The sequence below is a fragment of the Schistocerca nitens genome, chromosome 10, assembly GCF_023898315.1.
Source record: "Schistocerca nitens isolate TAMUIC-IGC-003100 chromosome 10, iqSchNite1.1, whole genome shotgun sequence".
Taxonomy (NCBI): Eukaryota; Metazoa; Arthropoda; class Insecta; order Orthoptera; family Acrididae; genus Schistocerca; species Schistocerca nitens.
Window position 1 is genome coordinate 114,880,238 of NC_064623.1, and position 14,526 is coordinate 114,894,763.

The 14,526-nt window shown below is 43.7% G+C and overlaps 1 protein-coding gene across 2 annotated transcripts in view; it reads left to right on the forward strand.

The window, feature by feature from the left end:
- LOC126210487 (ankyrin-1-like) overlaps positions 1–13,279 on the forward strand; it is a 57,301-nt gene extending 44,022 nt beyond the window's left edge. For both annotated transcript variants that reach the window (XM_049939720.1, XM_049939721.1), the window contains exon 6: positions 12,319–13,279. In XM_049939720.1, coding sequence (XP_049795677.1) covers positions 12,319–12,799 — 481 coding nt within the window. In that variant the 3' untranslated portion in view covers positions 12,800–13,279. The remainder of the gene's footprint in view (positions 1–12,318) is intronic.
- Positions 13,280–14,526: the final 1,247 nt, after the last annotated feature.

Here is a 14,526-nt window from a genome sequence, read left to right on the forward strand (position 1 = left end):
TCATGTAAATTATTAGGTGTTATTTGTGTTGCTCCATTTTGTGCATAATCATATTATAAAGCTAATGGATCATTGCATCTAATTTCAGCATAATCTAGATTGTAATGTTTAAGTATTTAATGAAAAACACAGGAAACGCTCAAGGTATGATAATGCATTATCAAAAACTGTGAATAGCAAAAAGTGAACAACCAGAAGAGTAAATAAAAACATTAAAGTGGAAAATAAAATGAAGGGTGTCAATACCTGGAAACAGTGCAAAAATTTTGTTGATAATGAAATAAGAAAATCACGTTAGCGAGCAGAAGTATTTTGAGAATGATGATGTAGACATGGTACTAATAAGAATAACGGTGTACAGGGCGAAGAAAGTAAAGACTTTGCTCTTTGTTTGGCAGTAGACGGTTGTAGGGGCTAACAGAAGATCTTGCAAAAAAGTTAAATGCTATGGAAAACTACAGTAATGTCGACAACTTTAAATCTAAAGAGTATAAGTAAAAATACAAGCTCTCTAAGAGTATCTCTACACAGTGAATTACATACAATTTTCTTAAAATAATGCAAACAAAAAAAACTTAATTCTTGGTTACGACACAGTATATAATGCAGCTGTCGTGGAAGGGAAAGTAGTTTTTTTTAGAGATAAAGTAATCTGTAAAACATCTGCACTTTTAAGAGATGAGAGGCGCATAGTGGCATGGCATCAGGCTTTTTGCTAGTGAATATGTTTTTACTCTCCACGACATAAAACAGAAAAAACAGTTTCTGTAGATAATACACACACTGATAAGCCAAAACATCATGATCACCCCCCACCACAACACTGGTGGCGTTGCGGGCATGTGACACGGTAACAAAAAAGTGTAAGCGCAACAGGGGATCACACTACCGAAGACTTCAGTTGCAAATGGGGAAATCTACTGAGAGAAGCAACTTTTACAAAGGGCAGATTATTATTATGCAGAGCATGTGAACGAGAATCTCGAAAACGGTGAAGGTGGTCAAATGTTCACGTGCTACTGTCGTGATCATCTACAGAAAGAGGTAGAAAGGCAGTGAAACTACCACTAGGCACTAAATGGTTGGACATCCATGACTCTTCACAGAGCGCAGGGTTTGGAGGCTTGTCGGCTCTGTATAGCATGATAAATGGTAATCTGTGGCATCTCTGGTGCATGCACAAGTGTTTCAGAGCACACCGTTTATTGTACTTTGTTGAATATGGAGATCCACAGCACAACACCACTATGTGCTCACATGTTGACCCAACGATATTGCCAATTATGAATGCAGTGGGATCATCGGGACCCGACCATTGATCAGTGGAAACGTGTCAGCTCTTTAGGTGAATCACATTTTTTGTTACACTGGGTCGATGGCCTTCTCTACAAATGCTGTTGTCAAGGTGAACGGCAGTTTAAAACATGCAGCGTGCCACTGACACAGGCTGGTGGGAGCGGCATCATGCCATGGGAGACATTCTCCTGCACTTTCATGGACTTGTGGTAGTAATCGAAGACAGCTGACAGCTGCGAATTACCTACATCCCCAATGGCGATGTCATTTTTCAGCGTTATAATTGTCTGTGTCTCAGGGTCAGAACCATGATACAGTGGTTTGAGGAATGTTATAGTGAACTCTCGTTGATGAATTGACGACCAAATTCGCCTGATTTAAATCCTACAGAACCCATCTGGGTCGCTGTAGGGTGCCATCACAGCGTATGCAGATCAGCGGCCCATTACTTACGCAAATTACATGACCTGTGCGTAGACATCTAAAGCCACATACCTCCACAAACCAACCAACACACTGTCTAATCCCTGATACACAGAAACAGTGATGTATTTCATTCCAAAAGCAGACAAAGAAGCTATTAAGCATGTGGTCATAGCGTTTTGGTTCAACAGTGTAGCTAATTAGTCTGATTCAGCTCACTCCTAAGGAAAGTATTTAAATTATGTGATTCCCAAAGAGATCCAGAGGTCAAACCTTAATTTTAGGCAGGTGAAGACTTTGGATGTGCACAATACTTGCCTGTTATTGTACTTAGACAAATGCTCATGGTACGACTACATTGAAAATGTACATGTACTGAAGATATCGCATAATGATGCTCACTGGTGGTGTTGTGGACATGTGAAGTGGCAAAGAAAAATTCTCACTTATGCCGTTGTGTGATAGGTTTCCAGGATTCTGTTTAACAGGTCAGGGGTCCGCTAAACTAAGGGGAGCCGCTGCACACATAGTGGAGGCTGTTTGGAGGAGACTGGGGCTATTTTCTAATTAGAGGGTCTCGGGAAACAGGAAGGGCGTCAGTCTAAAACGATGCAGGGAAAACACAAGAAAGTAGATCTAGCAACAATCGATACTGTAGTTATAAATCATTGTAGCTGTGTTGGAAAACAACCAGAGCTACATGCGCTAATAGAAAGCACTGAAGCTTCAATGGTTATATGTACGGAAAGCTCACTAAAGCTGGAAATAAATTCAACCAAAATTTTTCAAAGGAGGTAACTGTTTCTGAAAGGGTAGATTAAGTACAGATAGTTGTGGGGCATTTATTGCAGTCTTGTAGTGTAATTGAAGTACATACTCCCTGAAACTTGGTATGGGTAGAGGCTAAACCTGACAACTGGAATAAACTGTAGGTACCTTATTTGTACACTTATAGTTGGTGATGACTTCAATTTATCTTCAACATGTTGGTGAAAACACACGTTTAAAGTTGGCAGTAAGCGTAAAATGCCCGAAATGGTACAGAATGCCTTCTCAGAAAATTATTTTGAACAATTAGTTCAAGACCCCACCGATGCTTTAATGGCTGCAAAAACATACTTGACCTCTTGGCAACAAACATCCTGAGCAAATAGGGAGCATCATGAAGAAAACAGTGATTGGTGACCGCATCGAAGTTAAAAAGAGAGTGAAAACCGTGACACCCCAACCTACCAAATAATGCAAAATACATCTATTAAGAAATAGCAGATAAAAATTCGCTTGGCACCTTCCTAACAGAGACCAGATGTGATTTAAATTCAAAGAAGCAGTATAGACAGCAGTGCACCATGGTGAATAAAACAGGTCAGAACACTGTCACAGAAGCACCGGGAAATGCATGCTAAATTTATAAGCAATCCCCAAGATTGCCGAAGACTTACAGAAGCTCTAAACTTAATGCAAACTTCAGTGTGAGACACTTTTAACTGTTTCCACAGTGAGATCCTGTCTCTAAATGTGGCAGAAATCCCAAAGAGATTCTGGTCGTATGTAAAAGTACAATAGCGGCAAGACGCAACGAACACCTTCACTGCGTGACGCTACTGATGATAGTGCCAGTAAACTATAGTTGCTTAACAGAGTTTCCAAAATTCCTTCACTGAAGAAGTCTAAAGAAATAGTCTAGATTCCAAAACAACAACACCTGCTGAAGAGAGTAACTTAGGAGGAGATATCCTCTGTGTAGCAAAGCAGCTTAAATCACATAATGAAGGCAAAGCCTCTGGTTCAGACTGTATGCCAGTGAGGTTCCTTTCAGAGTATGCTGACACAACAGCTCCATATTTAGCAATCATGTACAACCGCTCTCTCTTTGAAAGACCCGCACCTAAAAATTGTAAAGTTGCAAAATTCGCACCAATACCCAAGAAAGGAAATAGAAGTAATCCACCAAATTACAGACCGATACGCTAACGTGGATTTGCTGAAGGATTTTTGAACATATACTGTTTTTGAACATCATGAGTTAACTCAAAGAAAATGAGTTATTGACAAAAAGGCAACACGGGTTCGGAAAATATCTATCTTGTGAAACACAAGTAGTTCATTATACTTTTGAAGTAATAAGTCATATCAATAGAGGATATCCAATATTTTTAAATTTCCAGAAGGCTTTTGATTCCATTCCTTACAAGCAACTTCTAATGAAATAGCGTCCCTATGAAGTATCATTTCAGTTGTGCGACTGAATTGGTGAGTTCGTATCAGAAAGGTCACAGTTCACAGCAGTTGTCGGAAAGTCGTAGAGTAAAAGAGAAGTAATATCTGGCGTTCCCCGAGGAAGTGCAATAGGCCCTCTACTGCTCCTGATCTACATACATGATTTGGGAAGCAATCTGAGCAGGTCTCTTACAATGTTTGGAGATAATGCTGTCACTTACTGTCTTGCAAAGCCATCAGATGATCAACACCAATTGCTAAATGATTTTGTCAAGGCATCTGTATGGTGTGACAATTGACATTGACTCTAATAATGAAAGTGTTAAGTCATCCACGTAAGCACTAAGAGGAATCCGCTAAATTTTGGTTACACAGCAAATCACACAAACGTAAAGGCTGTAAAATCAACTAGGTACTTAAGGACTACAGCTGCAAGTAGCTTAAATTTGAAAGATCACACAGATATTGTTGTGGGGAAAGTAAGCCAAAGGCTCTGATTTACTGGTAGAACACCCCGGAAAGGTAACAGGTCTGCCAAAAAGTTTTCTTACTCTTCGCTTGACCACCTTCTTCTGGAGTACTGTTGGGCAGTGTGGGATCTGCATCACATAGCATTAATGGAGGACATTGAAAAAGCTCAAAGAAGTGCAACTCATTTTGTATCATTGGAGTCCCATGGATATGATAAATGAGGTGTGTTGGCAACCATTAAAATGAAGTTATTTTTCGTTGCAGAAGGATATCCTCCTGTAACTTTAATCACAAACTTTCTCCCCAGAGTGAGAAAATATTTTACTGGCGTCCACCTACATAGGAAGAAATGATCATCATAATACAATAAAAGAGATTAGAGCTCGCACAAAAAGATTAAATTGTTCGTTTTCCCCACGCGCTTTTCCAGAGTGGAACAGAAGAGAAACAGATCGAATGTGGTTTGATGAACCCTCTGCCAGGCACTTAATTGTGAATTATTGCAGAGTAACTATATAGATAGAGATGTAGGTAGATACCAGTGAGGGGGCACATCATCTTGCTGCTAAATAAAGTTAGCTTCTTCTAACTGAGGAATGTGCCATAGGTATAGCACATTAATCTAAGAAACGTCCGCCCCTGGTAGCTGAGTGGTCAGTGCGACGGAATGTCATACCTAACGGTCCAGGTTCAATTCCCGGCTGGGTCGGAGATTTTCTCCGCTCAGGAACTGGGTGTTGTGTTGTCCTTATCATCATCATTTCATCCCCATCGACAAGCAAGTCGCCGAAGTGGCGTCAACTCGATAGACTTGCACCAGGCGAACGGTCTACCCGACGGGAGGCCCTAACCACATGGCATTTCCAGATGAGAAACGCCAGTTACAGTTGCTTCACTGAAAGGGAAAGACCCAAGAAGATTCCGTCAGGATATGGCACAATAATATTCAATTTAAGGGAGTCTCGTTACAACAGTACCATGCTGTAGCGATTTTATGACCCCCTCCCCCCCAGATGAGGATATATGGATGTTATGCGTGTCAATTCATTATCATAGATGGCACGATGGAGAAATTATTTATAGTCATGCAGCAACATTTCACTTGCAATCTTGGTCATAAACTGTAGGCTGTACGCTTTAGAGCTTGTAGCAACTGCAAACGATAAGGACACAGCAGTATGAATCTCTTAAAAGTCTCCACACAGAAGTCGCTGGAATTGTTAATTCACGACTAGCTGTCCAAACTGATCTTTGGAAAGACATACAATGTCTTCAAACTGATAATACCATCTATGGATACTATTATCACTTGGTGAATTACAAAAGAACTTAAAACGGAATGGATGTTGCACTGTAGCAACAGATTCAGTTCTTGCTATCTGTAAAACACAAAAATGTTTTTTCACTAGTCGGCATCTTTGCTACCAAAGCTTTCTAACAGAAGACACAGGAAACAGTACATATGCATGGGCACGGGTATACACTGGGATGACAAAAGGCACGGGATACCTCCTAATATCGTGTTGGACCTCCCTTTGCCCAGCATAGTTCAGCAATTCAATGTAGCACGGAGTCAACAAGTTGTTGGAAGTCCCCTGCAGAGATTTTGAGCCGTGCTGCCTCCATAGCCGTCCATAATTCCAAAAGTGCTGCCAGTGCAGGATTTTGTACATGAACTGTCCTCTCTATTATGCCCCAAACATGTTGGGCACACTGGGTGTCCACATGATTCACTCCACTGATCAGAATATTCTTCAAACCAATCACAAACAACTGACAATGTTGAGTGTTTATGGACAAAGTTCAAGGCAATCGTAAAATGCGTTTTAGACAGGTACGTGCCGAGTAAAACTGTGAGGGACGGGAAAAACCCACCGTGGTACAACAACAAAGTTAGGAAACTACTGCGAAAGCAAAGAGAGCTTCACTCCAAGTTTAAACGCAGCCAAAACCTCTCAGACAAACAGAAGCTAAACGATGTCAAAGTTAGCGTAAGGAGGGCTATGCGTGAAGCGTTCAGTGAATTTGAAAGTAAAATTCTATGTACCAACTTGACAGAAAATCCTAGGAAGTTCTGGTCTTACATTAAATCAGTAAGTGGCTCGAAACAGCATATCCAGACACTCCGGGATGATGATGGCATTGAAACAGAGGATGACACGCGTAAAGCTGAAATACTAAACACCTTTTTCCAAAGCTGTTTCACAGAGGAAGACCGCACTGCAGTTCCTTCTCTAAATCCTCGCACAAACGAAAAAATGGCTGACATCGAAATAAGTGTCCAAGGAATAGAAAAGCAACTGGAATCACTCAACAGAGGAAAGTCCACTGGACCTGACAGGATACCAATTCGACTCTACACAGAGTACGCGAAAGAACTTGCCCCCCTTCTAACAGCCGTGTACCGCAAGTCTCTAGAGGAACGGAGGGTTCCAAATGATTGGAAAAGAGCACAGGTAGTGCCAGTCTTCAAGAAGGGTCATCGAGCAGATGCGCAAAACTATAGACCTATATCTCTGACGTTGATCTGTTGTAGAATTTTAGAACATATTTTTTGCTCGAGTATCATGTCGTTTTTGGAAACCCAGAATCTACTCTGTAGGAATCAACATGGATTCCGTAAACAGCGATCGTGTGAGACCCAACTCGCTTTATTTGTTCACGAGACCCAGAAAATATTAGATACCGGCTCCCAGGTAGATGCTATTTTTCTTGACTTCCGGAAGGCGTTCGATACAGTTCCGCACTGTTGCCTGATAAACAAAGTAAGAGCCTACAGAATATCAGACCAGCTGTGTGGCTGGATTGAAGAGTTTTTAGCAAACAGAACACAGCATGTTGTTATCAATGGAGAGACGTCTACAGACGTTAAAGTAACCTCTGGCATACCACTGGGGAGTGTTATGGGACCATTGCTTTTCACAATATATATAAATGACCTAGTAGATAGTGTCGGAAGTTCCATGCGGCTTTTCGCGGATGATGCTGTAGTATACAGAGAAGTTGCAGTGTTAGAAAATTGTAGCGAAATGCAGGAAGATCTGCAGCGGATAGGCACTTGGTGCAGGGAGTGGCAACTGTCCCTTAACATAGACAAATGTAATGTATTGCGAATACATAGAAAGAAGGATCCTTTATTGTATGATTATATGATAGTGGAACAAACACTGGTAGCAGTTACTTCTGTAAAATATCTGGGAGTATGCGTGCGGAACGATTTGAAGTGGAATGATCATATAAAATTAATTGTTGGTAAGGCGGGTACCACGTTGAGATTCATTGGGAGAGTGCTTAGAAAATGCAGTCCATCAACAAAGGAGGTGGCTTACAAAACACTTGTTCGACCTATACTTGAGTATTGCTCATCAGTGTGGGATCCGTACCAGATCGGGTTGACGGAGGAGATAGAGAAGATCCAAAGAAGAGCGGCGTGTTTCGTCACAGGGTTATTTGGTAACCGTGATAGTATTACGGAGGTGTTTAATACACTCAAGTGGCAGACTCTGCAAGAGAGGCGCTCTGCATCGCGGTGTAGCTTGCTCGCCAGGTTTCGAGAGGGTGCGTTTCTGGATGAGGTATCGAATATATTGCTTCCCCCTACTTATACCTCCCGAGGAGATCACGAATGTAAAATTAGAGAGATTAGAGCACGCACGGAGGCTTTCAGACAGTCGTTCTTCCCGCGAACCATATGCGACTGGAACAGGAAAGGGAGGTAATGACAGTGGCACGTAAAGTGCCCTCCGCCACACACCGTTGGGTGGCTTGCGGAGTATAAATGTAGATGTAGATGTAGATGTAGAACAACTGTGACCTGGTGACATGGTGCACTGTTCTCCATAAAAATTCCATTGTTGTTTGGAAACATTACAGCTATGAATGGCAGCAAGTAGTTGAACATGCAGAGGATCCAGTCGATTCCACATAAACATAGCCCACACCATTATAGAACCACCACTAGCTTGCACAGTACCTTATTGACAATTTGGGTCCAAGGCTTCATGCAGTCTGCGCCACTCTCGAAAACTACGATCAGCTCTTACCGGCACATATCGCTACTCATCTGACGAGGCCACAGTTTTCCAGTCGTCTAGGGTCCAACCCACATGATCGTGAGCCCTGGAGAGGCAGTGCAGGCGATGTCGTGATTTAGCAACGCCACTCAAGTCAGTCGTCTGCTACATTGTCCTGAAGGATATGTTCGTCGTATATACCACACTGGTTTCTGCGGTTCTTTCACGTAGTATTGCTTGTCTGTTAACACTGACAACTCTATGGAAACGCCACTGCTCTCGGTTGTAAAGTGAAGGCCATAAGCCACTGCGTTGTCCGTGGTGAGAGGAAATTTGGTATTCTCGGCACATTCTTGACACTTCGGATTATGGAATATTGAATTCCCTAACAATTGCCAGAATGGAATGTCCCATGTGTCTAGTTTCAACTACTATTCTTTGTTGAAAGCTTGTAAATTCCCATTGGGGAGCCACAATCATGTAGGAAACATTTTGACAAGAATCACCTGAATAAAAACGACAGCCCCACCAATGCACTGCCCTTTTTATATCTTACGTACACTATGTACCACCATCTGTATATGTATATATTGCTGTCCCATGACTTTTGTCACTGCAGCGAACATCTTTGAGTTGCTATTTCATTTGGTATATTATTTATAATTGTAAACTGAATGCGATAAATGCTGCAAATCATTAAAGTGGCGATACTCATTTTGAAACACCCTTTATTTATAGAAAAATAAGAGTATTTAATCGATACTGAATTTATCAGGCGAGGTATGTCACTTGGCAGAATGATAAAATGAATTTGTTCATAAGTGCCTTTACTTTATAAATATTTTCCTATATTTTACTCCAGACCACATGTAACTCATTGTTTGTCTGTTAGACTAATTGTAGTGAGACTGTCACATGCAAATGACATGGTGAGTTTCTCATTTGTACATCAGCTGTGTAAGATCGATAGAGTGTCCGTAATGTCAAGATTTACTTGGAACTGAATTTCGAACGTTAATCTTGAAAAAAGCATTAGTCTTTAGTTTACTCTCATGTCCTGCACGTTTTACCGTTGCCCTCAAACACGTTGCAGCCACAAGAATTTCGGTTCGAAGTAAGTGTGTATGTGCAACTGATTGCATGTGTATGTGTGTGTTGTGATGCAAGTACATTTATCTGTAAAGGTGAGCACTTGTGGATGAGCATGCATTAGTGTAGAGGTATAGAAGAGTCGAGGTAGTGTCATTGCTATACATAAAATATTTTGACCTAATGACTTCCGAGTAAAGAGTACCTTCCTCTATTTGATTAGGATGCTGTCAAAAATTTGTGATTAACAGTACTAAATTTCTTTCTGCCTTGTCTAAGTAGATATTCTTTAAGTACTTGGAGATGTAATTGGTTTTTTGTGTTGCATTTGCAACTGTCAGAAGGCTACTAGTGATTGCACGTGATATCTCTTTTTAGTGGAGGACTACGACTGCTTAACAGTTATATGGAGATGGTATCTGTTCTTTCGGACATGTCCGAAAGAACAGATACCATCGGTGACCGTGCAGCTCTCTTAGAATGAAATAATAATTAAATCGAGACCCTAACCTGTCGACAGGAGTTGATATACATCGACAGGAGCAGTTGAAAATGTGTGCCCCGACAGGGACTCGAACCCGGGATCTGCTGCTTACATGGCAGATGCTCTATCCATCTTAGCCACTGAGGGCACAGAGGATAGTGTGACTGCAGGGATTTGTCCCTTGCATGCTCCCCGTGAGACCCACATTCCCAACTTAATGTCCACACACATGTCCAAAGGAACAGATACCATCTTCATATAGTTAAGGCTAACCGGCCATTGACCTTCTTCTTCTGTGCTGGATACACAAGCATTGCCCGAACTCTTAAGGGATGGTAATATTGTCTGCTGTGTGTAATGGGCAGGGACACTACGAATGCAGTGTGTGGACATTAAGTTGGTGAGTCTCACGGGGAACGTGCAAGGGATAAATCCCTGCAGTCGCACTGTCCTCTGTGCCCTCGGTGACTCAGATGGATAGAGTGTCTGCTATGTAAGCAGGAGATCGGGGCTCGAGTCCCGGTCGGGACACACATTTTCAACTGTTCTCATTGATGTACACTCCTGGAAATGGAAAAAAGAACACATTGACACCAGTGTGTCAGACCCACCATACTTGCTCCGGACACTGCGAGAGGGCTGTACAAGCAATGATCACACGCACGGCACAGCGGACACACCAGGACCCGTGGTGTTGGCCGTCGAATGGCGCTAGCTGCGCAGCATTTGTGCACCGCCGCCGTTAGTGTCAGCCAGTTTGCCGTGGCATACGGAGCTCCATCGCAGTCTTTAACACTGGTAGCATGCCGCGACAGCGTGGACGTGAACCGTATGTGCAGTTGACGGACTTTGAGCGAGGGCGTATAATGGGCATGCGGGAGGCCGGGTGGACGTACCGCCGAATTGCTCAACACGTGGGGCGTGAGGTCTCCACAGTACATTGATGTTGTCGCCAGTGGTCGGCGGAAGGTGCACGTGCCCGTCGACCTGGGACCGGACCGCAGCGACGCACGGATGCACACTAAGACCGTAGGATCCTACGCAGTGCCGTAGGGGACCGCACCGCCACTTCCCAGCAAATTAGGGACACTGTTGCTCCTGGGGTATCGGCGAGGACCATTCGCAACCATCTCCATGAAGCTGGGCTACGGTCCCGCACACCGTTAGGCCGTCTTCCGCTCACGCCCCAACATCGTGCAGCCCGCCTCCAGTGGTGTCGCGACAGGCGTGAATGGAGGGACGAATGGAGACGTGTCGTCGTCAGCGATGAGAGTCGCTTCTGCCTTGGTGCCAATGATGGTCGTATGCGTGTTTGGCGCCGTGCAGGTGAGCGCCACAATCAGAACTGCATACGACCGAGGCACACAGGGCCAACACCCGGCATCATGGTGTGGGGAGCGATCTCCTACACTGGCCGTACACCACTGGTGATCGTCGAGGGGACACTGAATAGTGCACGGTACATCCAAACCGTCATCGAACCCATCGTTCTACCATTCCTAGACCGGCAAGGGAACTTGCTGTTCCAACAGGACAATGCACGTCCGCATGTATCCCGTGCCACCCAACGTGCTCTAGAAGGTGTAAGTCAACTACCCTGGCCAGCAAGATCTCCGGATCTGTCCCCCATTGAGCATGTTTGGGACTGGATGAAGCGTCGTCTCACGCGGTCTGCACGTCCAGCACGAACGCTGGTCCAACTGAGGCGCCAGGTGGAAATGGCATGGCAAGCCGTTCCACAGGACTACATCCAGCATCTCTACGATCGTCTCCATGGGAGAATAGCAGCCTGCATTGCTGCGAAAGGTGGATATACACTGTACTAGTGCCGACATTGTGCATGCTCTGTTGCCTGTGTCTATGTGCCTGTGGTTCTGTCAGTGTGATCATGTGATGTATCTGACCCCAGGAATGTGTCAATAAAGTTTCCCCTTCCTGGGACAATGAATTCACGGTGTTCTTATTTCAATTTCCAGGAGTGTATATCAACACCTGTTGACAGCTTATCATTTCGTGCTTAACGGCTTTATACTGAGCTTAAAGGAAGCCACCATCATGAATCAGTGTGACAAAATGTGATGACTTGTTTTACAGGTGGAATGTAGTAATTATAGTGGCGAGTGAATGAAGACTTTGAAAGTACAATACCACTGTGAATCTGTTCCTTAATATACCAAGACTTTCCATTATTCTGTACCGTAGAAGAGAGAGAACGGTAGATTCAGTTGTTTCCAGAGGTCGAAGTTCTGCTTCTGAGATCGTTTCTTTCATAAAGTGTATGTGTTTGGAGAAAAATTGTGAGAATGTCTCTGTTTTGTGCAGGAGTCTTTCTGCAGAGGAGAAGGGCAGGAGGCTGATAGAGGCAGCTAAGCAGGGGACAGTGGAAGAGCTGGAGGAGCTACTCGCCGTCGGTACAGACGTGGGGACGGGGGACAATATCGGGAGCACTGCCCTGCACTGGGCAGCAAACAGGGGACACACAAAGGCAGTGAGGAGTCTGGTGGAGGCTGGTGCAGTGGTGGATGCCAGGAACTACTGGCAGAAGACGCCTCTCCACTACGCCGCACAGAATGGCCACACAGCTGTGGTGGAGGTGCTGGTGGCGTCCTCTGCCGACCCCAACGTCAGAGATGATGACGGGTGGACGCCGCTGCACGATGCGGCATACTATGGCCACGCAGATGTGGCGACGACACTGCTAGAGGCAGGAGCTAACAGGAGGGCCGCAGATGACTGGGGTAGAACCCCGCTGGACGTCACCAGGCAGTACAGCCACCACCAGCTGACAGGTATGCTAATATGAGGCTAGTCTGTGGAGTACGGTGAAAAGGATGAATTCTCGTAATTGTTAAAATAAAGAACACAAAAGAGTTACTCCTGTAGTCATTTTTGTACTCATATTTACAAAGTACATGAACGTCAGAACAAGAGCAATAATACAGATGTCTACAAAGTAATGTGTGTCATCAGAAGCAAGATTCCATTCGTGAAAACTCCACAGAAATCAAAAATACTCCGTTACTAATAAATACCAGGTATCTACAATATTCAGTTACTGAAAAGTACTCAATAGGAGCATGTTCATTACTACATGAAACAATCTTAAATTTCATCATACCCATATTACTGGCGTATAATCTGTATAGTGAGAAAGCATCTTCAAACCTGAGGTCAAATTTATTTGCATGTCTGCCATGAATATGGTGCAATAATTTGTGATTATAGTCACAATGTGGCATTATTAACAATACTGACACCATATTTGGCCTGATGTCAAACTGTATTTACTCGTGTGTCTGCAGTACACATGGTTCAATAGCTAGTGTGTTTAATTACAATGTGTCGTTGCTAACAATATTAAAGTGATGTTATGTATTTATAATCTGAAATAGTATTGTCATTTTAATTTAAGTAAAAGTAACTGTACAACAACTTCTAATCATACATGACACACACAACTGCAGTGTTGGAGTTATAAGACGTATTACCGTGTATAGGGTAACATGGATCTACACTCTCACACTACAAGGTGCTACAGAAAATTTACGCTCTTTTCAGACTGTCCTTCTGTCCATTTTCACTGCCTTTCCCTCAGCTCAGCATCATGTTTGCAGAGCATCTGCAGGGGCTGCCACACAACCATCATGCAACAACTCTGGTTGGACAGGCGCCACTGCCGACAGTGCCCTCGTTTTCCCAGCAGTCACACTACCAAATTGTGTGAATCTTCACCTTTTCGCGGTGCAAAGAGTGTTCCAAAAAATTTTGAGCATGCAGCTGCATAAATACCACTTCTTCTTCTAATATTTTGGCTGAATACCGTCCAGCCACCTTCAGATTTGGTTGACGACGAATTTAATTAACAGATATAGTGGCTTCAGCCTAGATAAATCATGGAATCTGACATTTTCTGTAATAAACTCACAAAGATGTCATGACAGTGCAGCTCACAATGATACATCAGTGTCACTGTGTGGATCGATCGCGCAGCCATAGATCTAATTCCATGCATATGTGATACCTCTGTGCCACTAATAAACGTCTCTGGCACCTGTATCTGTGGCCGCATGTGCAATGGTGCGGTCCACAGGTTTAAAAGGACGGAGTAAGTCACCCCCCTCCCCAACCAGCACAATGTGGCCGATGTTTATCCTTTGAGCACCTCATCACAAAATGTGCACAACAAGCTAAATGCTCTAGCTGTGGTGGGCAACACAGCCTCTCACAATGCAGCCTCAGGGAAGAAAAGTGCGCAGACTGCTCAGGAACGCACTCCGCCTTATCCTATAAATGCCCCCCCGCAGGCCCGAGGAACCAACTAGCACCGAAGCCCGTGCCCCGATCAAGACAATGAATGGGCCAGATCACCCACCCACAAAAAAGGACGAGAATGGTGAATCTGTCTCAGCTAACCATATTGTCTTCAAAAACGATCTTATACGTCTGATGACCACCATTTGGGTCAACCTCCTCAAGACTGATGCGAGCACATAAAGAAAGCTATCGACTGAGCCTCTCTGAAAGATCCTT